The 25,027-nt window shown below is 44.0% G+C and overlaps 1 protein-coding gene across 1 annotated transcript in view; it reads right to left on the reverse strand.

Annotated features, from left to right (window-relative positions):
- Window positions 1-25,027, reverse strand: part of arid3c (AT rich interactive domain 3C (BRIGHT-like)) — a 77,049-nt gene that overhangs the window by 14,885 nt on the left and 37,137 nt on the right. Inside the window, exon 3 of the mRNA XM_086313038.1 lies at window positions 19,330-19,402. Within this exon, the coding sequence (XP_086169164.1) occupies window positions 19,330-19,402 (73 nt within the window). The remainder of the gene's footprint in view (window positions 1-19,329; window positions 19,403-25,027) is intronic.

The raw sequence follows: 25,027 nt of genomic DNA on the forward strand, positions 1-25,027 counted from the left end.
CTGGTTCTGCTGGAGGTTTCTTCCTGTTAAAAGGGAGTTTTTCCTTCCCACTGTCGCCAAAGTGCTGCTCATAGGGGGTCATATGATTGTTGGGTTTTCTCTGCATGTATTATTGTAGGGTCTACCTTACAATATAAAGCACCTTGAGGCAACTTGTTGTGATTTGGTGTTGTATAAATAAAATTGAATCGAATTGAATTGAAAATAAGTCGTTATTTAAAGGTTTGTCATTACATAAAGTACACAGATTAGCCTGCAGAAAAACACCATGCGTAACAACATCTAATCAGACAAAGCTTTAAATGGGTACCCCCTAAAGCAAGATTTTAAATCAGTATATTACACAGAATTTTCATCTGTAACAACTTAAAAATGAACAGTTACTAAGTGAGCATTCACAGTTAATTACACCTGAAGTTACCCTGAATTTGTGTAATCTTCAAACTAACCATCATGTAAAATCACCAAGACTGGAACTGGCTACAAGCATCTCAACAACATGGGGAGAAAATGACAGCTAGTGCCATTATTCACTGGAAGTAAAATAAATTTACTCTACACAAGAAAAAATGGTAATGAAGTCATAACTGCTGGGCCCACTGTCACCAAGAAAACCACTGTTAACACAATAAGCCATTACAGTTTCAAATCCCACAGTGCCAGTTAGGCCCTCCTGGTCAACAACACTAAAGACACATCGATTGGGAAATGTTAGTAATATTGTCATAATATACATATTTATTTATTTATATTTATTTGTGAGATGTTTGATCAGGAAAACAGGTTTTAGATTACTTGATGCTCCTTTTTCATTTTTGTCTGTTTTACACAATGTTACAACTTTTGGGGGGAAACAGTGTTGTGTGTAACAGGCATGAATTACAAGAAAAAACATTAACATGAGAGAAAAACAACAACAGAATAACAGATAAATGAAAACTTCACAAATATACTCCAGACAAAAAGCAACCTGCCCCCTTATTAGCAAAATAAAAGGGCTCTGATAATAATTTCTATTTGCATTTATTGTTAAGATAAGATAAGATAAGATAAGATAAGATAAGATAAGATAGAACTTTATTAATCCCTCGGGTGGGTTCCTCTGGGAAATTCGACTTCCAAAAAAAGCACAGCAACGACCAAAGTTACAGTTACAGAACTGTTATATATATATATACACACACACACATACACATATATATAAATACAGAGACAAATATAAATAAAATATACGAAGGGGATAAATAGAATAAATAGGAATAAAAAATAAAAATACAAGTGAATTGCACATTTCAAGTATTGAGTCTATTGCACTGTTGACTATTTACAAAAAGTATTGCACAAAAGGTATTGTACAGTGAGGTGAAGAGGCACTACAGCTTAGTTGTTCCCCCCTCCTTTGTCCTCCTGTTTCCCCTCCCTCTCCCCTCCAGAGAGGAGTTAAACAGTCTGATGGCGTGTGGGACAAAGGAGTTTTTAAGTCTGTTAGTTCTTGTCTTGGGGAGAAGCAACCTGTCACTGAACAGACTCTTCTGATTGTTTATGGCCGTGTGCAGAGGATGCCCAGCATTGTCCATAATGTCCATCAGTTTCTTTAATGTCCTTTTCTCTGCCACTGTCACCAGAGTGTTAGGTGTAAAGAGAATAGCTAATTCTTTGTAAAGACTCCAAAGTGGTTGACCCTGAGATAATTAACCTGCATTTTGCTGACAGAGTTCCATTGTGGCCATTGGATTTACCATAATAGTGATCAATAGCTGCAGAAATATAGTGCAAACAACAGCAGTGGGCCCTAAACAGTGAAAGGGAAGAAAGCTCTGAAGTATCATCTTAGGTGGTAAAGCCACATCAATTAAGGCCAGTAATTACGGCTTCATTTTGTGTTGATGGCATGTGAATGAATGAGACACTATTAAAGAAAAGATTGATGTTTCCACACAAGACAATAGTGGCAGTAATTCTGAAAGGTGCAGAGCCTGGAGATCACTCTGAGTTAACTAAAGTGCAGAAAAGGCTTTTCATGCAGACAAAAAGTGATTTCTGTATCAAAGATTAAGCTTAAAATCAGGACTCTTCATCCGGCTAAAAAAGCAGAATCAGTCGTCGTGTACGAGTAAATGTTGACTCAGCCAGGGTCATGTTTACTTTGAAACACAAAACGTCCTCCTGATTCACAGATGTTTCATTTCCTCAGACCATCATGGCTGTGTGCTCTGATGCAACGTTACATGAGGTGTTTCTCACTGGTTTATGTGCCAAACAGCAGGATGCTGACTCCATACAGACTTTAACTGAGTTAAGGAACTCAAAGCACGAATGGCTCCAAAGTTCCTGAATTTGAATTAAAACAAGAAAGAGGTGATTGTGGTGTCACTGGTGGGTGCTCTCCTGTACACAGTTTAAAGCCTGTCACCATTTAATGTCACTGGATTCCAGGAAGGACAGCGATGTGATAGATCCGTGCGATGGTAACACACAGCTTCTTTGAAGTGAGACAACAAACATGTTGTCAGATCATTCTAAAATAGTAATCCATGCCTTTATCATTACTCGGGTAGACTACTCTGTATTGGTGTTAGCCACACAGCTGTGACCTGCTACACAGAAAAGGAAGCATACTGGTCCAGTTTAATGCTCAGTGGATAACTTTAGAACAGCCTTGCCAACCTGATCCCTTTGAGCTGCGACACCTGAGCTCCAGATCAGCTGACCAGCGGCTCCTGAACGAGATCCAGGTTCGTCATGGTGCCGTTACACAGAGGCCTCCACACTGCTGATTTCTCTTAATACCCTCCTCTTCTGTCTGGCTTTGGTGATTTTTGTTAGAACTTTGATTCAATTTATTTAGAATTTTTTTTATTTATTTCATTTTTATTGTATTCTACTGTATTTTTATTGCTGTGTTCAGCACTGTGGTCAGTGGTTGCTGTATACATAGCACTGGCTTGGCTTGGCTACACACTCCCCTACAGCTATATACACACATGTGTTTCAGTATTGCAGTAATGCATGAATGCATATTTCAGAGGGGATTTATAACACAATACAGTTTACACAAAGAAGCCCACAGTATAACTGCACAGTGTGCATGTCTCCCTCTGCCACCTCTCTGAATCACACAAGTTATATGAAACACTTTGAGGATTCAGGTAGAGAAGAAAAGCGATAAGAACCACTCCATTTACCTTTTACTGACACTTCCTGTAAGTTGAACACTGATTTATTAAAATGTGGGTTTGAACATAAAGTGGGTAGTAGTGGAGTTGACCATGAGGTTGATATATATATTGTTACGGCCCTAGCAGGGCCTCTCTCTCTCTCTCTCCCTCTCTCTCTCTCCTGAGGGTGCCTGTGTGGGCGTGTCCCACTACCTCCTGCCTGAGATGCCACCTTTCCCTCCGGCGCAGCTGACTCCCATCAGAAATTAAGGGTATTTAAGCCCAGAGCAGGGTGAGCTCTGGGCCAGAGTGCCATTTGTGTGTGGGTACAGCTAGTGAGCTGAGTGTTTGCGGTGTTTCCAGCTAGTGAGCTGCGCTTTCCTTTTGACTTTTTGCTTTATTTGACCAACGCCTGAGTTTTGTTTGTGTTTCTTTTATGGTGATAACGGCTTGTCCGTCTCTTTTAGTTGAATAACTTCAATAAAACTGTTTTATTTAACTATTTTGCCTCCCTGACTCCTTTTTCTGACCACAGACGTGTTTCTGACAGAGCCCCTTGGTGACAGCACACAGATATAATAATACTGAAAGCACAACCAGCGAAGAGTTAAAGTGCGTCTCCCCATCATTGTTGTCGCTGTTGTCGTTCTTCTGTTCTGAGTATTCAAAGGTTCAGCTATTCACATTGTGTTTGTTTGTGGTGTCTATTCTACATATTGAGTTGTGCACAGAGTTTGCAATAAAACTCTAAATCCATTTAAGATTCATGATTTTGCTGTGGCGCTGCAACTAGTACATGAATGTGTCTGTTAGCTAACTTGCACTATAATATTTAACCAGATAAATAAAAAACTTTGCAGTGCAGACTTGGTTTGTAAAGTCAGCAAACTGAAAAGTTTAGTCTGCTTTTACAGTGCAAAAAACCCAAACCATGACACATTGTACTGTTTTCATACAATACACGAGTTGTAGAGGGAATTGAATTGTATAGTTAGGAAAAGTGCAGCGACCAGCACTAGAGCCGAGCAGGCCTCCATGTTCCCTCTGCAGCTTTTCATCACTTTATCACTGATTATAACATGTATCAGTGCCAATCTATAAAACTATTATTTTGCTGAAGACATAGCTAACCAAACAAAGATTGAGGTAATAAATAAAAGCCTCGGCCTTTGTCTGAGGCACAAGCCTCTTAAAACAAGACTTATGTGTTTTCAATACTGAAGGTGTTACATTTGTCTCTGTGATTCCCTGAAAGAGATATAAGGAATAAAGGAGTGTCAATGGAGGCCTTTTGTCAGCACAAATAATCTTTTCAGACTATGTGTCATTATAACACTGAGCAATGGCAGAGCGAGTGGAAGAAATCCAGTCTGCACACAGTCTGACAGTCATCGTCAGTTAATCTCTCAGCTGCTAAGAGAAGAAGAATTTGTAATTAGAACAATGTGGCCATACAGGGGCCTGTGGTAGTGCAGTAATCATCTTTATGCTTGGCTTCATTGCTTAAGCATTCACTATGCACCTCTGAGCCAATAATGGAGAGAGAATTTCTCCTGTCATTGACTTTGTGCTTTTAACCCTTGAAATGAATGATTGATGTCGGGACACAGGGGAAGCAAACTGTTTATCTACTTCTGCTCAGCTCCATAAACGAAGGCAGGGAGGAAAGCGTACAACACAATCGTCATCGTCAGCGTGTGAATGATTTCGTTTGCAGAGGAGGTTGTTGCACTCTTGAGTACTGGTATAATGATATTCTATGTTTTTGTTTGGTCTGAACATTTTTACTAAAGAGAGGACGGAAATATATTTCTGTTGCACTATTATTGCTGCGAAAGCATTCTCACACATTAGTATTTAAGGCTTTTCATCATTAGGATGTTGTTGAAGATGACAGCATAGGGCAGACACACAAAACATTTCCACACTCTGATGCTGCCCACACAGTAAAGTTCACTGAGTAAATTTCACTCAAACTGAATACAATTGTACTCTAAGAGTATTTGGTCCCAGTCTAAATGGAGTAAAATCGACTCTTATGGCAGAGTCATACTTTCACAGTTAAATATACTCTGTTTAGTGCAAATGTTTTACTCTGCATGATGATAATTTACTCAGTTTAGTATAAAATAAAAACTCCACCCTAATTTCATTCTAAATAGAACAGAATTTTACTCTGAATATAAATAGAAGAAAAATTAACTTTATTTCACTCACTATGTAACTGTATTACAATCATTCACTGCAAGGTTTTAAAGGTACAATAAACAAACCAGAAAATATATTTTTGTTTCGGCAGCCACCTTTATTGTTCAGAGGAAACAGTTTGGTACACTATAAACTCTGGAATCACCATGACTGTGTGACACCTGTAAATCAAATGCTTTACAGCAGAAAAGCTCTTTGGCATGAATTACATGAGGTCCGTCTCTTTTACACACAACTTGAAAAGCATTGAAATGCTCATTGAGACTGTTTGCAGTGCAAAAGTAATCAGCAATAACCTCTCATCCTTCACAACAACAAGGTGGAAAAACTGGCATTTCACTATGGACCTTTATACAAACAACTAAATCTGCACAATAAATATCTCCATGGTGTTTTGCCCATCTAACATTTAACAGCTTGGTGTTGATCGGTAGCTGAAGAGTCTCTGCCATCTCACAGCCCCAGTCCAATGCATTTCAAGAAAGCATGTTACCTGGTCCAGTGGTCAGTCTCTTGGGGTCAAATGTCAGCCAACTGAAAGCAAAAGCACTTTGATGTTTTGTTGCCAACGTTTTAGTTACATTTTTGAAATTTTTCAATTGTTTTTTCAAAGTGTTTTGCTTCATTGCACCAGCTATGCAACAGTGGTCCTGTTTGAAGCATACATGTTGTCACGGTTCTGGGTCAGTTTCGACCCAGTATTTTGAGTTTTGATTGATTAGTTTATTTTTGAATGTCTCCAGCACCAGCAGCCTCACTGGAGAACTCACCAGAACAGTCTCAGCTCTCAGCACCCCCTGAGAGTTCAAGTGAGTTCACCCGCCCGCCTCTGTCCTCTGCTGAGTGTATTGGGGAACACTTCCAGCCCTCTGAGGACTGCATCCAACTGTTGCTGCCTGAGTCTAGCCACTGTGCTGCTCAGTCCCAGCCAGTGTCCACACTGGCAGAGGTCTCAGTACCTGCTGCTTCAGTGTCTGTTTACACTGGAGGGCCCGAGGAGCCGTCCAGTCTCAAGCCATGTTAGCTGGGGGTTCAGGTGAACCCAGCCAGCGTCCTGCCTCGTCGGCTGGAGGGCCTGAGGAGCCCAGCCAGCCTCAAGTGTCGTCAGCCGGGGGTTCGGGAGAACCCAGCTAGCCTCAAGTGTCGTCTGCTGGAGGGCCCGAGTCGCCCGTCCAGCTTAAAGCCAAGTCAGCTGGTGGGTCCGAGGAGCCCGTCCAGCACCACGCCTCGTCTGCTGGGGGTCCTGGAGGACCCAGCAAGCACATCCTCACGTCTGCTGACGGTCCGGGGAAGTCTGTTCAGCCGTCATCTGCTGAATCATCCCCCGCGACTTCTACATCACCGCCTGCAGCATCACCGCCGTCAGGTTCCGCAGCCATCCCGCTGCCGCCTGGTCCAGCCTCTGTGTCTTCATCCACGCCTGGTCCAGCCTCCGTGCCTTCATCTACGCCTGGTCCAGCCTCAGCTCCGTCTTCGTCTGGTCCAGCTTTGTCTGGTCCAGCTTTGTCTGGTCCAGCTCTGCCTTCGTCTTGGTCTGGTCCTGCCTCGCCTTCGTCTTCGTCTGGTCCTGCCTCGCCTTCGTCTGGTCCTGCCTCGCCTTCGTCTGGTCCTGCCTCGCCTTCGTCTTCGTCTGGTCCTGCCTCATCTGGTCCTGCGGTTGCCACACCGCCGTCATAGCCAGCTCGACCTGTTCCGCTTCGCCTCTGCTGGCCGTTTTCCAGGCCTCCAAGTTGGCATCATGGCCTTCGGGGACGGCCTCCGGACCTGCTCAGTGGCCGCCACTGCCTTCCAAGTGGTCGGCCTCCTGATTGGGTTTGCCTGCGTGGCCGCCGTTGCCGTGTGCACGGCCGGCCTCCAGAACTGTCCTCGTCCTTGTGTTGTCGACCCCCGGGTCGACCCCCTGAACTTTTCTTGGACTCTTGTTGAGCTCTAGTTTGGTTTTGTTTTTGATCTGTTTTCCTGTGTTTGTGGGCTGTTTTCTTGTGTTTTTGGACTGGCTTTGGACTCTTGTGCCCCTTGTTTTTGGTTTCGGTATCTTAGAGAAGCCACATGTTCGGGATGTTGAACTTCTTGGCAACTGTGAACATAATAAAATTGCATTATACATTTGAAATAAACACCAGAACAAGGCAAAGAAAGTGAAATTAACTTAATTGAACAAAATAAACCTAAACAGTTGGTATAGCAGCTATTATAACATCATCCCAAAGCTTGACTGATTCACACCATGAAACATGCAGGAAATGTTGAAGTTTTTTACTCACCGCGTTCCAGAAATGATCTGTAGGTCAGCTGGCCCTCAAAACTGATGCACTTCTGTTGCTCTCTGTACTTCACACGCACAGCTCACATCCTTCATGATATGAAAAGGATATTTTTAAATAATTAGATTTACTACAAATACTTACAAAATTGAACAAAACACAGGCACACACAAAACACAAAGGGCTTAAGAAACATCTAAAACTGCACACTTGTGCAGACTGCAACCATGTATGCTTTTCAATTCGAGTAAAACACACGTGCTTGCTAAACTAACAGTATGGGCTCAAAATGTGGTCATAAATATTTTGTACTTGTAAATCAGTTTTGTATGTGTAAGAAGAATTTGTGTGTGGACTTAGCCAAAAAAAACCCTGCAAGTTACAAGTACGAATTTTGACCCTATTTTTCTTCCTTTCATCTGATTGGTCAATGTCATGTCAATCACAAATGTAACGATCTTTTTTACACACACACATTCTTTTTACACATACAAATCCTGATTTACAAGTACAAAATATTTATGACCACATTTTGAGCCCATATAACAGCAGTACACATACAAGACTCAGTCCATTAAACACACATGCTCCTAACCAACGATCAGGCGAAAACAGTCGTGTATGTGACTCAGTTCAGAGTAAACCACACGTGCTCTCTAACTGAACAGGTGAAACATCCACAAACGTCAATCCTCGATAAAACACACATATTACTAACAGAACATCAGGTAAAAAAGTCAATTTTCATGACTCAGTTTGGAGTAAAACACGTGCTCACCGACCTTTGGATAAAACATTGGTGCACTGGATTTGCTACAAACACACTACTCAGTCAGTTATCCTACCTAAAGCAGCTATTGAGCAATGCTAAACTTAGTTTAGTGATATATACCTTAATGCTGTCTGTGAGTCTAATGACATTAATTTAGCAGAAGCTAACGTAAGTGTCAACCTTGCCAATTATGCAGCATGTAAGAGCCACAAACTCTCAAGCTGTAATGTTACTCACAGACCTTTCAGATAAACACAAATCCCCCATTTCATCCTAAATTCAATCATTATTGAGCACTTTACTCACTTACCTGGCTCACCTCTGACAGTTGTCTCTGTTCCACTGAGGGATAGTGGGCGTGGTCACGCCATATTACTCCATGGGAATTTCCTCTGTTCTTTTGCTCCAACTCTGGCGGCCAATCGAAATGATTACAATCCAAAATGAGTGAAAATAAAATTAACTCTGGAAAAATTACTCTCCCCATTTTCCTGTGTAATTGTAAGATGGATGATAGCTGAAGTCAAGCGTTTGCTCATTAAGAGCTGTAATTGTAAAAACTTCTTAATTGTTAATAGAACAAAAAAGGAGCAAATAGATGCAAAAGCACAAATATAAAATACTAAACTGTGGAAGTGAAACCTTAAAACAACTTACTGAAATGATGCAATAAAACATGTGTGATGACTTTAACATGTGAAAACCAAGTGAAAGCCAAAGGGAGTGGCAGGGTTAGCATTACGACACATCAAAAGCCAGAGACACAATCCTTTAGGTATTTCATTAAAAGACTTCTTCTGATACATCGAATGAATCTGTTTGGTGATGAAAGTTGGTAGAATCTCTAAATTGTGGATTGACAAAGCATCAGCTGCTAGATGGGTCAAGGTATTTAACTTCCTCTGACGAATCAAAGAAAACCTTTACTGTAATAGATGTTGTAATAGTGTAACAAAATAATATTCATCTACAATTCATCTACACAAACTCTGGCATTGAGTAAACTAAACTTTTTAAAATGTAAAAACACAAAAAACCTCTGAAATGTTTTTAGAATTTTGACAGTGTTTGACAAACTGTTTGAGACATACAGGCGAAAAGTCATGTAACGGCTGTAATACAGCACGACTTTACTAACAACCTGAGGCGTCATGTGAGGTTTGATCCAACATTGAGGTTATTTATATTAATCTATTTTGTTAGCCTTGTGACAGACTGGCAACCTGAGGTGTGCCCTGCCTCAGGTATTCACTTACCCATCCAAATCATTCAATTCTGGGGTTATAATCACTTTTGTCACCTCGGGTCCATAAAATCAAGCAACTAGGCCTTGTTGAAAAAACAGGTTACTGTCAGCAGTTCAGTAAATTCTTCCTTGATACCACCTGTTCATTGAGCCCAGTCATGAAATTTCCTCACTAAATATTCCACAGACAACTGTTAGTGGTATTATAAGAAAGTGGAAGTGACTGGGAGTGACAGCAACTCAGCCACACAGTGGTAGACTGCACAGAGTGGGGTCAACGGACGCTGAGGAGCACAGTGTGCAGAGCTCGCCAACTTTCTGCAGGACAACGCAAAAAATGTCCCCGTGGTGGGATCAATAAAGTCTTATCTTCTTCTTCTAAATGGCTGCAGACCTACAAAATTCACATAGCCTTCAGATTCTCTCTATAACTGTGGATAGAGAGCTTCAGGTTTCTCTGGCCAAGCAGCTGCATTACATCACTGAGCGTAATGCGAAGCATCAGAGCTCTAGAGCCGTGCAGACAAACAAACAAAAACAAAAAACCCAGCCTTTCTATTGGTGGAAAAATGTATATGATATGTGATATGGCAACATGACGTTTGGTTATTCAGGAAGAGGGGCAAGTTTTAGGAGTGACAGCGGCTGGAGAGTGAAAGAAAGAGAGTTTTGAGATGTGAGAGATTTGTGACGTTCAGTGTGTTTGGACTCTAAAGTTAGTGTGTTGTGTAGTCAATGGTTTTGTTGTGTGTGTCAGAACAATGTGGCGACCGCTGAATGTCACAGGTGCTGCTAAAAAGCCAGCAGCGGATAGTGAGGACAGCAGAGAGGGTCACTGGAGGCCCTCTGCACTCGTCTCCCAAATGTACGACAAACACATTATCCAACGTGCGAACAGCATAGTGAAGGACACTCTCCACCCCTCACATGCTGTTCTCCCTCCCTACATCTGCCAGACGGTTTCGCAGCATCAAAACTGTAACGACCAGACAGAGCAAGAGCTTCAACTCACTACCACCAAAGGACTGATATACACACACACCTCACACACACCTCACAGTACTCATCAAAAGACTCAAAAACAACACAAACAACAATCCACTTCACATTGTCTCGGTCCTGTCTTTGTTTATCGTGCAGTTAGTATTGTATAGTTATCATTATAGTATTGTATAGTCAGTAATTAGTACTTTTTTACCTCTTAATTTTACAGAAATGTAGCACGTTATTTATTTATTATTATTTATATCTTTTGTACACTTACAAATGCACCATGCGGGGCTTGTGGTGAAACAGCATTTCGGTACGTGTATACTGTGTGTACTGTGTGTACTGTGTACTGACAATAAAGCTCTTGAATCTTGAATCTTGAAAGACAGATTACAGTGTAAACACTGTCTCTAGGGGGAAACAGGAGCAGTGACACACCTGCTGCTGTCAGCCCTGCAGGTATCAGGCTGTGTTGTTCTCCTTTATCGTGGACAGAAATTATTTTTTGGAGCAGCACAAATAATTTGTGTGACTCTTATCTGATGCAGAGCAGCTGATTGTTCTGTAAATAGTTTGAAATATTTATTTAAAAAACGCCTTGGCTGCATTTTTAGTAAATGTCATGGTCCTGGGTCGGTGACCCAGCGCTTTTAGTTTGTTATCATTTTCTAGATGATTGTTTAGGTTCTGTGTTATATTCGATCTGCCTCTGAGTCTGCGTCTGTATCTGTCTGTCTATGGTGTCTCCCCATCTGTTTGTGAATCTGTCTGTTTAGTTCAATGTCTTGTCTGGTTCCATGTGTCTGAGTTTCCTGTTTTATTGTGAAGGTCCGTGTCGTATGTGAGTGTGATCAGTTTACGTTTCCCCTGTCCCGTCAGCCCAGATTCCTCCCAGCTGTGTTGCCCTCCTGTCTCTCATCCCCTGATTACTGGTGTGTGTATTTAAGCCCTGTGTGTTTTCCTGCCTGTTGCCGGTTCGTCTGTGTAACTCCGTGTCAGTCTGTTACCCTGTGTTCCACGGTGTCCTGTTCCTCGTCTGCGTCTCTCTCTGCTTCTCATCCCGTTGTCGTATGCTCCCAGGTCTGTTATTTTTAGTTCTCCCAGTTTAGGTGTCTTTAGTTAATTGTTATGCCCCACTGTTTGTTTGCCACTACACCTCTGTAAATAAAACCACCGGTATCTCATCCACTGCCTGCATCTTGGGTCCTTCTTCCTACTCCACACGGCTCGCCTCGGCAGCTGTGACAGTACGAACCAGCCACTATGGACCCAGCAGCATTCAACCCGCCCAAGGAGCTCCGGGAGGACATTGTTTACTCCGTGGACAAATTAATTAACGCGTGGCTGGAGCACGAGGGGAGAGAATTTCACCAAGCCGTGGCTAATCGGCTACAGCGCTTGGTTTCTGGTCTCCCCTGGCTGCTCAGCTCACTTCACCCGCTCGCACAGAATTTCATTCTGAACGGACTCTGTCTTCACCCCCCGGCTGCTACCACCCACCCTGCAACTCATGCTTCACTGCCCGGTCCGACAGAGGATGTTCTGCCCGGCCCGTCAACCCAGCCTTCAAGGGGGAAACGGCGCTCACGCTGCCGACGCTCCTCGCCACAGTCGGACCTGGGGATTTCCGAGCGGCCAGCTGTGGTGAGTGGACAGGACAGTATTGTTGGTCTGAACTGTGGGACCGTCTACTCAGGGGTGATGTTCTGTACGGCACAGGACAAAAACTGTTTATCGCCTGAAGCTCAGTTAGCCGCCCGGCCAGAAGCTCAGTTAGCCGCCCGGCCAGAAGCCCAGTCGCCACCTCCGCCACATTCAGCCTCACAATCCAGAGCTCCATTACAGTCACAGCCGGACTTATTACAAACCATGTTACAATCCATAGCCCAGTCAGTAGCTCAGTTGGCAGAAGAATCATCAGCTTTATCCTCCGTTCAGTCTCCAACTTCACCACCGTTGTCATCACAACCATTATGTCAGTCACCTTCAGTTCAGCCTCCTGTTCAGCAGCCACCAGCCCTGCATCCTGTGTCAGTTGCTTCACATGTAAAACAATATAAGTCAATTCTACCCGAAAGACACTATTCCTCGCCCATCCATTCCAAGCAGAGAGACAAATCTAATAATAATGTCAACATTCCTCAAAGGCTGGCTAGTTCTGAGACTGAGATGCACTCCAGGGCCTCCCCAGAGGCTGGGTTTCAGCCCCCATCAGACTCTGGACCCCTGGAGTTTAAGAAGCCAGCTGAGGACTGCACCCGGCTGTCGCTGCCTGAGCAGGGTCAATGCTCTGCGCAGCTGCAGGCCGCTATGTGTTTGCCAGAGGCCCGCGTGCCTGCTGGTCCTGTTCTGTCCCTGCCAGAGGCCCGTGTGCCTGCTGGTCCTGTTGCGTTCCTGCCAGAGGCCCGCGTGCCTGCTGGTCCTGTTCTGTCCCTGCCAGAGGCCCGCGTGCCTGCTGGTCCTGTTCTGTCCCTGCCAGAGGCCCGTGTGCCTGCTGGTCCTGTTGCGTTCCTGCCAGAGGCCCGTGTGCCTGCTGGTTCTGTTGCGTTCCTGCCAGAGGTCTCCGCACCTGCTGGTTCTGTTCTGTGTATGCCAGGGGCTCCAGTGCCCACTGGTTCTGAGACTGTTTTTGCTGGGGGGCCCGAGGAGCCCGTCCAGTGTCCTGCCTCGTCAGCTGGGGGGCCCGAGGAGCCCGTCCAGCCTTCTGCCTCGTCAGCTGGGGGGCCCGAGGAGCCCGTCCAGCCTCCTGCCTCGTCAGCTGGGGGGCCCGAGGAGCCCGTCCAGCCATCAGCTGCAGTCTCATCACCCTCGCCTGCTGCAGCTTCATCATCCTCGCCTGCTGCGGCCTCAGAGTCTTCGGCCTCGCCTGGTCCGGTTTCAGCATCTGCTTCAGCATCGCCTGGTCCGGCTCCAGCATCCTCATCAGCTGCTTCGCCTGGTCCGGCTCCAGCTTCAGCATCCTCATCAGCTGCTTCGCCTGGTCCGGCCTCCGCTTCAGCATCCTCATCAGCTGCTTCGCCTGGTCCGGCCTCCGCTTCTGCATCCTCATCAGCTGCTTCGCCTGGTCCGGCCTCCGCTTCTGCTTCAGCCTCTTCGCCTGGTCCAGCCTCCGCATCCTCATCATCCTCGTCTGGTCCAGCCTCCGCATCCTCATCATCCTCGTCTGGTCCAGCCTCTGTGTCTTCATCCTCATCAGCGTCGCCTGGTCCAACTTCAGCTTCAGCATCAGCATCGCCTGGTCCAACTTCAGCATTAGCATCGCCTGGTCCAGCTTCTGCTTCAGCGTCCTCATCAGCTTCGTCTGGTCCAGCCTCCGCTTCCGCCTCGTCTGGTCCAGCCTCCGCTTCGCCTGGGGCTGCAGGGGCCACGCAGCCTTCAGGTCCCCTACTACCACCTCCACATCGTCGGTCATCTGCCAGGCCGCTTGTTGGGCATCTCCGCCACCGTGGACGCCCTCCTGAACGCCCTCCTGAACGCCGCCACTGCCTTCCGCGTGGCCGGCCTCCGGACTTGTTTCCACGCCGCTGTTGCCGTCCGCACGGTCGGCCCCCAGGACTGTTTCCACGCCGCTGTTGCCGTCTGCACAGTCGGCCCCCAGAACTGTTTCCACGCCGCTGTTGCCGTCTGCACGGTCGGCCCCCAGAACTGTTTCCGCGCCACTGCCTACTGCGTGGCCGGCATCCGGACCTGCCCCGCTGCCATTCGCATGGTCGGCCTCCTGAACTTGGCCATCTGGGCCTTTTTGGACTCTGTCCCTCCGTCCTGGGCCCCCTCCGCCCGCCCTGGTCGCGTCCTTTTCTGTTTTGTTTTGGTCTGTTTTTGTGTTTCTGCTGGGCTGTCTGGGGCCAGCCCTTGAGGGGGGGGGGGGGGGGGGGGGGTACTGTCATGGTCCTGGGTCAGTGACCCAGCGCTTTTAGTTTGTTATCATTTTCTAGATGATTGTTTAGGTTCTGTGTTATATTCGGTCTGCCTCTGAGTCTGCGTCTGTATCTGTCTGTCTATGGTGTCTCCCCATCTGTTTGTGAATCTGTCTGTTTAGTTCAATGTCTTGTCTGGTTCCATGTGTCTGAGTTTCCTGTTTTATTGTGAAGGTCCGTGTCGTATGTGAGTGTGATCAGTTTACGTTTCCCCTGTCCCGTCAGCCCAGATTCCTCCCAGCTGTGTTGCCCTCTTGTCTCTCATCCCCTGATTACTGGTGTGTGTGTATTTAAACCCTGTGTGTTTTCCTGCCTGTTGCCGGTTCGTCTGTGTAACTCCGTGTCAGTCTGTTACCCTGTGTTCCACGGTGTCCTGTTCCTCGTCTGCGTCTCTCTCTGCTTCTCATCCCGTTGTCATATGCTCCCAGGTCTGTTATTTTTAGTTCTCCCAGTTTAGGTGTCTTTAGTTAATTGTTATGCCCCACTGTTTGTTTGCCACTACACCTCTGTAAATAAAACCACCGGTATCTCATCCACTGCCTGCATCTTGGGTCCTTCCAACTCCACACGGCTCGCCTCGGCAGCCGTGACAGTAAACAGCTGCAAAAAACTTTGTTGTTTGCAAAACTCGGTTACTTTTTGAAGAAGTAACTAGTAATTATAATTAATTACTTTTTCAATGTAACCTGCCCAACATTGGTGATTATATTCTGTATTTTGCAGACAGAGTTACAGGACTCTCTCTCAGACCACAGCAGGAGCTTCACACAGACTCATACGAGTCAGAGCTTCATGTGTGTTTTCAAAATTAGAGTTCAAGTTATTTTTTTTACTTCCAATAGTGTTAACATGCTACAGGTCATGAACAAGATTGTTTAAAATTTTCATTGTAAGTGGGCTAAAGCACTTAATTAAAAGTAGTCTAACAGAAATGTAAATGCTGTAACTGCACTCTTGGAGTAATTTTGCTCAGTCAGCCACTCCTGGGAAGGTTCACCACTGTTATGTGTTTTCGCCATGATGGGTCTCACCGTGGTTCACTGGAGTCCCACAGCTTTATAACAGCATTATAACATTTTCCAGACTGATCAAGCTCAGTTACTTCGTTTCTGGTTGTTCCTAAACGTCTTGGATCACAGAACAGGTGTGACAGTAATCAGGCCTGGGTGTGGCTAGAGAACTTGGACTCAGCTTTCCAAAGACGTGTGACTGTACACCACAGTTAATTTATGTTATAAAATCAATACATTAATATTTAAATTTGTTTGATTATCAGAAACATTTACGTGTGAAAAATATACTTAAAATAGGAAATCAGGAGGGGGGTAAACACTTTTTACACCACCGTGTCAAGAGTCAGTGGAACTGGTCCAAAATCACAACTAAAACATGCTATGACAGTATAGCATGTTTAATATGGGTGAGAATATTAAAGCAGCATGAAGCCATGTTTGACACTTTCCATTAATACGGTTAACGAGGCTGTCGGAGTGACATTTATTTGTCAGTACACAATGTTGTTTTCAAGAAATACTGACTGGGACATTTGAAGCAGTCCACTGTGATCAAAGTTGTCACAAACAAGCTGCTGCTGATCTGCTCTGCACTGACAATATCTCCCTACACTAAGTCGAAAATCAATTCTAATTGAACGCTCCACAACAATCCATACTATCACTAAGCCCAAGTGACCAGCCAGCTACATCATTACTCCATCTAAGGCTGCTCTGCAGCTGTCTCAGCATACAGCCGGACTCTGATCAAAGAGGACTTTTGCTTAAGGAAGACTATAATTATAGTTTTATACTTTTTATTCTGTAGTCATTTATTTACCATAATGATTACAGGAAAGCAAACAGCAGACTCTACTGTGGTCAAACTGAGAAATAATGAAGCTGATTTAATTCACAACACATAAAAATAGACCATGATGTCCTAGAATGGAATATGTATGAACTCAACAAAATATCTATTTTTCCGTTGTCGCATTGTTAGGTAAGCAGCACATAAGAGCACACAAATACCTACACATGCATTGTGTTTACAATAATAAACACAAGGTACGCTAACCCTGTGTTTCTAAAACTGACAGTCACTGTAACTGATTAAGCTTTTTATTCTCTGTTAGATGATGGACTTCCCTCCATGTGTCGTCAGCATGGAGGGGTTTATGTGGTCCCAGAGGCTCTGTCATTTGGGGCGTTTGCTCCTTGGTAGGGACTCTCAAGGCAAACTGGTTCTGGGTAAGGACAGCTTGTCCATAACAAAAACCATGTTCGTACATAAGGATGCCCGTGGTAGCAGGCCACCCTAGGTCACAAGTTGATCTACGGTCATATGTTCTGGACCCTGAAGTGAAGACAGCAGCTGAGGTGGATGCTGGACAAGCCTGGCACACATAAATGTATGGTGAGGGTGTTCTGGGAATGCCTGGCAGAGGCCCTCTGTCCACAAGATTTTGAAGTCCCACCACCAGCAGTACTTCACTTCGTTCCGAGGGAGGCTGAGGACACTGAATCCCAACGGACCATGTCCATTCATCAGGTGGCTGGTGCCTGTCATAATGATAGTCCCTATACTAGATTGTGGCAACCAGAGGTTAAGGTAACCATCAAGCTGAAGGAGGTGTTGTGGGGGACTGTAGGGTGTACTTCAGCTAAGGGGATCACCCTCCTCAGCCTCCAGAGGAAGGTCTATGCCAGGGTGCCAGTGAGTCCATTGGTTGATTCATTAGTCAACCACCGGATCCAAGAGGCACAATGTGGAGACTGACACATGGATTGGGACAGCATTTGCAGTAATGTGCAACACTGCATGGGTCCATCATGGTAAAGAGAAAGCTGTGCATAAACGCAAAGCTGTCAATTTACCAGTACATCGTCGTCCCCATACCCGCACCTATCCCCACGAGCTGTGGGCATCAACTGAAAGAATTACAAGTTAATTTTTTCCCAAAGGGTGACTGGCCTCTGTCTTAAGGACAGGGCGAAGAGTTCAGTTATTTGAGAGGGGCTCAGAGTAGAGCCTCTACTCGCCCTCATCACAAGGAGCTAATCGAGGTAGTTTGGGCATCTGACTAGGACACCTCCCGGGTGAGCTGTTGGGACATGTCCAACTGAAAACTAAAGAAATGTTTTATATTTTTGTGCTCATCATATTCTAGCAGATCGAAAGATCTTAACTACTGATTCTCTATGAAAGAGAAATAAGGATTTGAATTTTGTGGTACATCATTCTACACTTCTGTTATAGTGTTACTGTCTTTACTTGGCTACATAATGAGTTGTAACCCAAACCATGAGCAAAAAGACTGCAGCTAAAGGTTATGAACAGGAGCATTTTTGCATCTGGCCTTATGCATGGGTGATTCACTTTCAGGAGAAATTAAAAGGGTCAAATTCAATTCAATTAAAATCCTCAGGCACACAATTTAATGAAATGTTATGAAACCTAACACTGAAAAACATCTTTGTGACACGTAGTTGTAAAGTTTCCTCCTTCCATCGCTTTTGCCAGCAGAACTGTACTGAAATAAAAGTTCATGCTAAATACTGTGTTAAGATTTGAATTATATATTTTGAATGCGTATTTGCTGATTATATTGTTTTAATATAAGAAAGGCCTAACTCTGAGTACACTCTGTGCCAGAAAGTGCTGACAGGAAACTTTTGCAGAAGCGTGCTTTTGCAGCTAGAATGAAGTGAAAGTGAAAGCAACTAGGCTGTTTGATCATGTGGTGTGACGTGAGAGCAAGTATATAAATAACCAGGCTTCTGTTTGTGCTTCAGACCTTGGGTTGTGTGTTATGAGAAAGGTCTCCATATCCGGATATGTAAAATAAAGATCATTTTTAAAGTAAAAAGACCACTTTTGAGCCTTGTGTCTTTTTGGCCCTAAGAATCTAAAAGAACTGTTTTTAACACTTGGTGCCGTGACCCGGATTCTTGTGCGGCTGAGGCGACTAATTTGGACCTTAAGGTACGATCTGATATGAGGTGGACAACAGACCGGTCTAAAAGAGGATAGGAAAGCGCAAGCCTGTTGAAAATACAGCAAAACACACCACTAATGAAAACTGATTAGACAGAGCTTTAACCACACTTATATCCATTGATGTAGATCATAATCTTGAGCTTATATAGTGTTCTGCGTTCTTCATGCAGCACTTTCTCCTCCCTGTTCATGAAGGACAGTCCAGTGTATCCTATGCTAAGGGAAGCAACAAAGGAAGCATTGAAGCTCCTTTCCTTAGTATTTGGAGAACTGGAACAGCTCTTATTATGGCAGTCACACAGATACTTCTGGGTCACGTCTCTCAGTGATGAACCTTTCTAGGTTCTATCGGGATTCTCTGTCACCAAGTGCTGAGCCACAGTCCTACAAAACCACTGCAGTCCTCTTTGTAATGTTGACAGGCACTGGTTTGAACTGGTGCTGTATAAATAAGTAACTGTATAAGTGAACTGAAATGAGTTTATACTGATATTTAATTTTTTCAAGGTAACTTATGCAGAGAAATAGTTTAAAAGGCCTGGTTTAACATGACAAACCAAACATGATCTTTCTGAGGGATTTCATTTCCTGTTTGGCTTTAAAAGTCACTTATCTGGAAAACAAAGTCCCAATCTGTAAGAATGACTTCTGCTATGAGTAAGTGGAACTATAACATTAGCACATTAAAGCTGTTTATAGACCCCCAAGTGTTAATGTGACTGTGAGGGCCACGTCTCCTGCTCCCAGGAAGCCACAACTGACATATGAATGTTCTACTTACCCCGTTTCTGCATGAAACTGAAAAGGTCATCGAGAAACTCTTTGCGTTTTTCATCATCATCCAGTTCGTATAACTGAAAAAAAGAAAGAACAAAATATCAAAATCATTTCTTCAACATTGATTAATCGTTGATGATGCCCCCTGAACAGTGAGGACGGCCCCATCAAGAAATTCTGATTCATCCTGAACACAGTGAGTGTATCTCATGGGTTTAACATGCACCGTCAATAAAAAATATGTTATTATTTATGGCCATAAACAGCTTCCAGCTCTACATGTCCCAGATCTACAGTAAACAATATGTCAGGTTTTTCTGTTCTGTTTAAATATATCTAACTTATTACAAAATACGGGCAGTTAGCACAAGCATGCTAAGATAATGAGGCTGTAATTTTCCTGTGTGTTTCTATTATTTCTAATGTTTTGCCCTATTTATTTACTAAACTACTAAATTACTTTACTAAAAATATCATAAACATATTGTCCAGATTCCATCCATCCATTCGCTACCGCTTATCCTTTTCAGGGTCACGGGGGGCGCTGGAGCCTATCCCAGCTGTCATAGGGCGAGAGGTGGGGTACACCCTGGACAGGTCGCCAGTCTGTCGCAGGGCTAACACACAGGGACAGACAACCATTCACACTCACATTCACTCGCACATTCACACCTAGTGGCAATTTGAATTATCCAATTAACCTATCCCCACAAGCTGCATGTCTTTGGACGGTGGGAGGAAGCCGGAGTACCCGGAGAGAACCCACGCAAACACGGGGAGAACATGCAAACTCCACACAGAAAGACCCCGGCCTGATGGTGGAATTGAACTCAGGACCTTCTTGCTGTGCGGCAACAGTGCTAACCACCGTGCCACCGTGCTGCTTTATTGTCCAGATTGATTTTTTAATTAATTAATTAATTTTCATTAATTTTCCTTCTCTGTCACTGTTGCTCCTTTGTAGGCATAAACCATCATGTTTCCTAAACCAGCGGTTTTGTTGCCTAAACTGCTGCAGTGAAAAATGACATTTGAAACAGAAAAAAGATTCAAAATAGGAAAAAGAAATTCAGTGATTACACAGAATAAGGTGCTACATGAATCTGTACAATAGTTTACAGCATGTGTGGTCATGCTTCTTGCACTGCCAGGGATTCAAACAGAGATTCACAAGCTTAAAAAAAGGCAACTGACTTATTCAGGTTTGCAAAGATGTTTGACCTCTCATCTAAGAGACTGAGACATTTAACCCCTGGTGGGAGGTGTCCCCTGGAGTTGGTCTGTGGTGTAAAGGACTATGGACGTTTTAGGAAAGGCCGTCCAAATAACTGAGTTCAGGTGTTCCAATATTTCCACTGAACGAAGGACCAGAAGACTCATGCGCATCAAAATAAAGAACTTTGTGCTTCAATAATGAATAAAATATCATTAGTAAATTAATTTGGCAAAGTCTTTTAACATCTATCAAACATTAATCAGGTAATTCGTTATTTAAAAACTTAATTTGAAATAAAAGCATCAACAATGATTTATTATGTATAAAATGAATTATTAATCCATTAATAATTACTTCAAATCAAAAATGTATTTCACAAAACAGAATTTAAAAGATTTGAAAGTCTTTAATTTTCCACTCTTCATTGTCAAATCCATCTCTTTTTCCTGTTAGCTGAACATATGAGTGCAAATGTTCCCACATGTCTAATGATAAAGGGATGGTTACAGTGAAAGCTGTCACTCCTGTCAGTACAGACGACACTGATGATTTAAGTTCATTTGTTTTAATTACACACGAGCGCGCATTCACTCTCAGCTGGACACAGATAACTATCCAGGGTCATGCTCAGTTAATCCAGCCTCTAACGTTGGATTTTAGTTCAGTATATTGCAGTGAGGAGATTTCTCAGTTTATTACCTACAGTAACTATACTTAGTCAGATATGTGACAAACATACAGATAATGGATTTTAGTTATTAATAAAACATGAAAACCAAACCTGACACTGATTCTCTCTGAATGCTCTGTGCCCACAGAGGCCCTGAGTGATGTGATGTACACGTGTGAGTAATGTGGAAATCATTTTCATAAAGTTGGACTGTTAGGTTCACTGACGTTTGGATTTTTAGTTGATTGTTGTGTGTGTTGATGTGTTTGTTGATAACATCGGGGACTTCTTAGAGAGATGAGGATACATCCATATCTAGGGATGGGTACCGGTATCCGTTGCCATGATGGCACCGGTTCTGACATAAACGGTAGTAACCAGACCGAAAAGCAGCGCACATTTCGGTGCTTTTTTTCCCCTGAGCTGTGTTACACTTTAGATTCTAGCCAATCATTTTACGTTTCCGAGGATAGTAGGCGGGGCCAGGTATGTCCGTTCTTTTAGAGCAGAGCTACAGATTAAAAATGTCCAAGGCGAAGCGGTCAAAGTCTGGCTGTAAAAGTCTGTGCAAACTCAGCAGCAACAAGTGCTTTAAGCTGATACTGTGATACTGTCAAAGGAGGTAACACCTCGAATCTGATGAAACACCTGGCGACGCATAGCGGGGTTTTTTTAAAGCCGAGAAATGCGCCGTATTTGATAGCTTGCTGCGAGACCTCACACCGAGCACATCTACTGCGGGTGTGGTGCCTGTTATCGGACCCGGAGTTAGCAACATCCCCCAAAAACACGAAGAGGAGAGTCCTGGCCCCTAGCCCTGCCAGTGTAGCAGAAATGATGAGGATGATGATGCAGCAGCAGCCGTTCTTCTCTGCGTGAGTAGCTTCATGTTGTTCGTGTGTAATTTACGTTGAGTAGGCTAACCACGTTATTACATTAATGCATGTAAGGTGAACTAGCAAACATCATCATAGCTACATGCGGCTGTCTTCTTGTTTGATGGCAGATACTCCCTTCACCCTGGCCACAAAGGCTAAAATGACCAAAGAAAAAGTGGAAAACAGTTAAACATGAGAGGTTTTTGGACAAAGTTTGTGTTTTTTCCATTGTTTAAGCACTGCTTCCAGCCAAGAGTGATACCATATATGCCCTATAGCTGCAGAAAAGGCTAACATTGTTATATTTTTACAAAAAAAACAGCTGAACATGAGAGGTTTTTGGACCAATTTTGTGTTCTCCATTCTTTAAGCACCGGTTCGAGCACCGTTTAAGCACCGGCACCGTTTCAAAAGTACCGGTTTGGCACCGGTATCGGATAAAACCTAAACGATACCCATCCCTATCCATATCTGTTCCATAGCACAGTCACAGAGGACGTTACAGCTTTTTGGCATCAGGCTCCGACTCAGGAAAACCTTCAACCTCGACTTCATGCAGGAGAGACTGAATCCTGACTCTGCCTCTTCTTTACCTCCTGATCTCGTTCTTCTTTATCCCACCATTGAAATCATTCCAACAGAGTCATTAAGAAGGACACATTTAAACTTTTACCTGCTTCATGACTTTGATATTCTGAAGTTAAACTCAGTTTAAACAATTTTTCCATTCTGCATTATGTTCACTATTTTTACATACAGATAACGTGAATATGAATACTGAACTTGTTTAGTTACAAATTTAGCAGACTTCAAAGAATGTCCCCATCCAGCTAAACTGGTATCAGTTTCCCAGCTTTTGAATTCCAATCTAAGGGACTGTCTGAGCTTAGTTTTGGTGTTAAAGAAGAACGCCTGGCTCAGTGACAAATGTGTCTGACATGTCTGACTGGTCCAGGTCCTGGAAGTGTAAGGAGGTTGGAAATAAAATCGTCTGGACTTCTTGAAGTTTCTTTACCTCTCAGCCAAGAAACGTCTTCAGTTCTAAAACCAAATGGTGGAGTCTCAGGTATTTAAACTAGGGCTAAATATGTAACTTACCTTCTTACGTAGGAGCTTCCTAGTGTCTCAACTATTTAAAAAACCATTTGTTCCTGTTTGATTTTGGGTTTATCTGAGCAGATCTCTTGGCTTTTATTATGCAGTCACGGTCTTGTTTACTTGTTTTTGACTTCTCACAACTTTCACCATAACACACTGGATATAGGAGGATGATGATGTATTTACAACAAAAATAAACTTGTGTTTTAACCTCTTGGGAGATGAGATATGAGATGTGACAATATCGTTTATATCGATATAGTCTATGTTACTTTATAATTATACTTGTGGAGCCGCTAGTTTGCCTCTCTTTTGTCCACTTTTGTCTCTACGCTGTGTTACTCTGCCTCGCCTCTCCATCACTGAACACAGCTCCCCCTCCCCCATCGCTTCACCTGCAGGCAACAACAAGATGGACGCGGCAGCTATCAAAGAGGAGCTGCTTGGTAATAATAAAACATTTGGAGATTATTATTCTAGTGCTGTCAGCATTACTCTTGTTAAAATGACGTTAACGCCATAGCTGCATTAACGCAGCAAATACTGTAGTAGGGCTGCCACAAACCATTATTTTGATAGTCGACTAGTCACCCCCTGTGAAAGCAGGGGCGGATGAAGACCCTTTCTGGATGGATTTAATGGCAACGAACCACGGACGGTACCAACGATGAATAGATCAACCAGCATTGCTAATAATGGACCATCAATGATGGTAGGAAAGAAGCTGCAGAACTGCATTTGTGGCTGGTCAAAACTAACAACTGACATGGGCCTTAAAATCCACAAAGGCAGGAAGAAGTAAAATGGTAAATGGTCTGTATTTGTATAGCGCTTTACTTGGTCCTAAGGACCCCAAAGCGCTTTACACTTTACACAATCATCCACACATTCACACACAGAAGAAGTGCCTCAGCGAGCTGAGAAAGGGGCCTCGCATTGACACATACTTTTTAAAAAGTAAGTCAAATCAGTCGATTGAAGTCCAGAGGCAGGAGAATCCCCACAGTCCTCCGGGTATCAGCACCCTGATCGAAGTCCATTGTCGTACAAACAGTCTTAGAGAAGCCCATAAAGAGCCTGGGATGGTGGTACAATGCAGACCTCAATGATACGTGGCAACTAGAACAACTAAGGCAGAACTTGGCTGATGACCTCCAGCGGATTAACAACACTGCACTCCCAGGGAAACTGAAGCTCTGGTGCTTCCAGTTTGGGTTATTACCCAGACTAATGTGGCTGTTGACAATGTACGAGGTCTCACTCAATCATGCCAATCGACTAGAGAGGCTAGTGAGCTCCTACGTTAAGAAGTGGCTCGGACTTCCCAAATGCCTCAGCAGCCTTGGACTCTACAGCGACGGGATACTGGCATTGCCTATCCCCAGTCTGGTTGAGGAGTTTAAATGTGCAAAAGTGAGGCTTGAGATGTCACTCACGGACTCCCGGGACCCCATAGTGAGAGGCACTGCTCCCACCCTAACAACAGGGAGGAAGTGGACCCCGGCCACATCTGTGCTACAGGCCAAATCTGCTCTTCAGCATTGTGATGTGGTGGGTCACGTCCAACGAGGATTTGGTCTTGGCGCAGTAACACCTCGGTGGCAACAGGCGTCTGTAACCGAACGTTGGAAAATGGTAGTGGAGGAAGTGCGACGACAGGAGGAAACAGCCAGACATGCCAGAGCCGTGGCGCTGGCCAAACAGGGTCACTGGATGAATTGGGAGAGTGTGGAAAAGAGGAAACTCATGGAATGAAATCTGCGGCATGGAGGCTAATAGACTAAGTTTCATCATCCGAGCGACATACGATGTGCTGCCTTCCCCAATAAATCTGCAGCTG

Source organism: Aulonocara sp. 'chitande type north' Nkhata Bay, linkage group LG12, assembly GCF_057382095.1.
Source record: "Aulonocara sp. 'chitande type north' Nkhata Bay isolate Kocher_YH1m ecotype deep benthic linkage group LG12, A_spYH_male_GT1.1, whole genome shotgun sequence".
Taxonomy (NCBI): domain Eukaryota; kingdom Metazoa; phylum Chordata; class Actinopteri; order Cichliformes; family Cichlidae; genus Aulonocara; species Aulonocara sp. 'chitande type north' Nkhata Bay.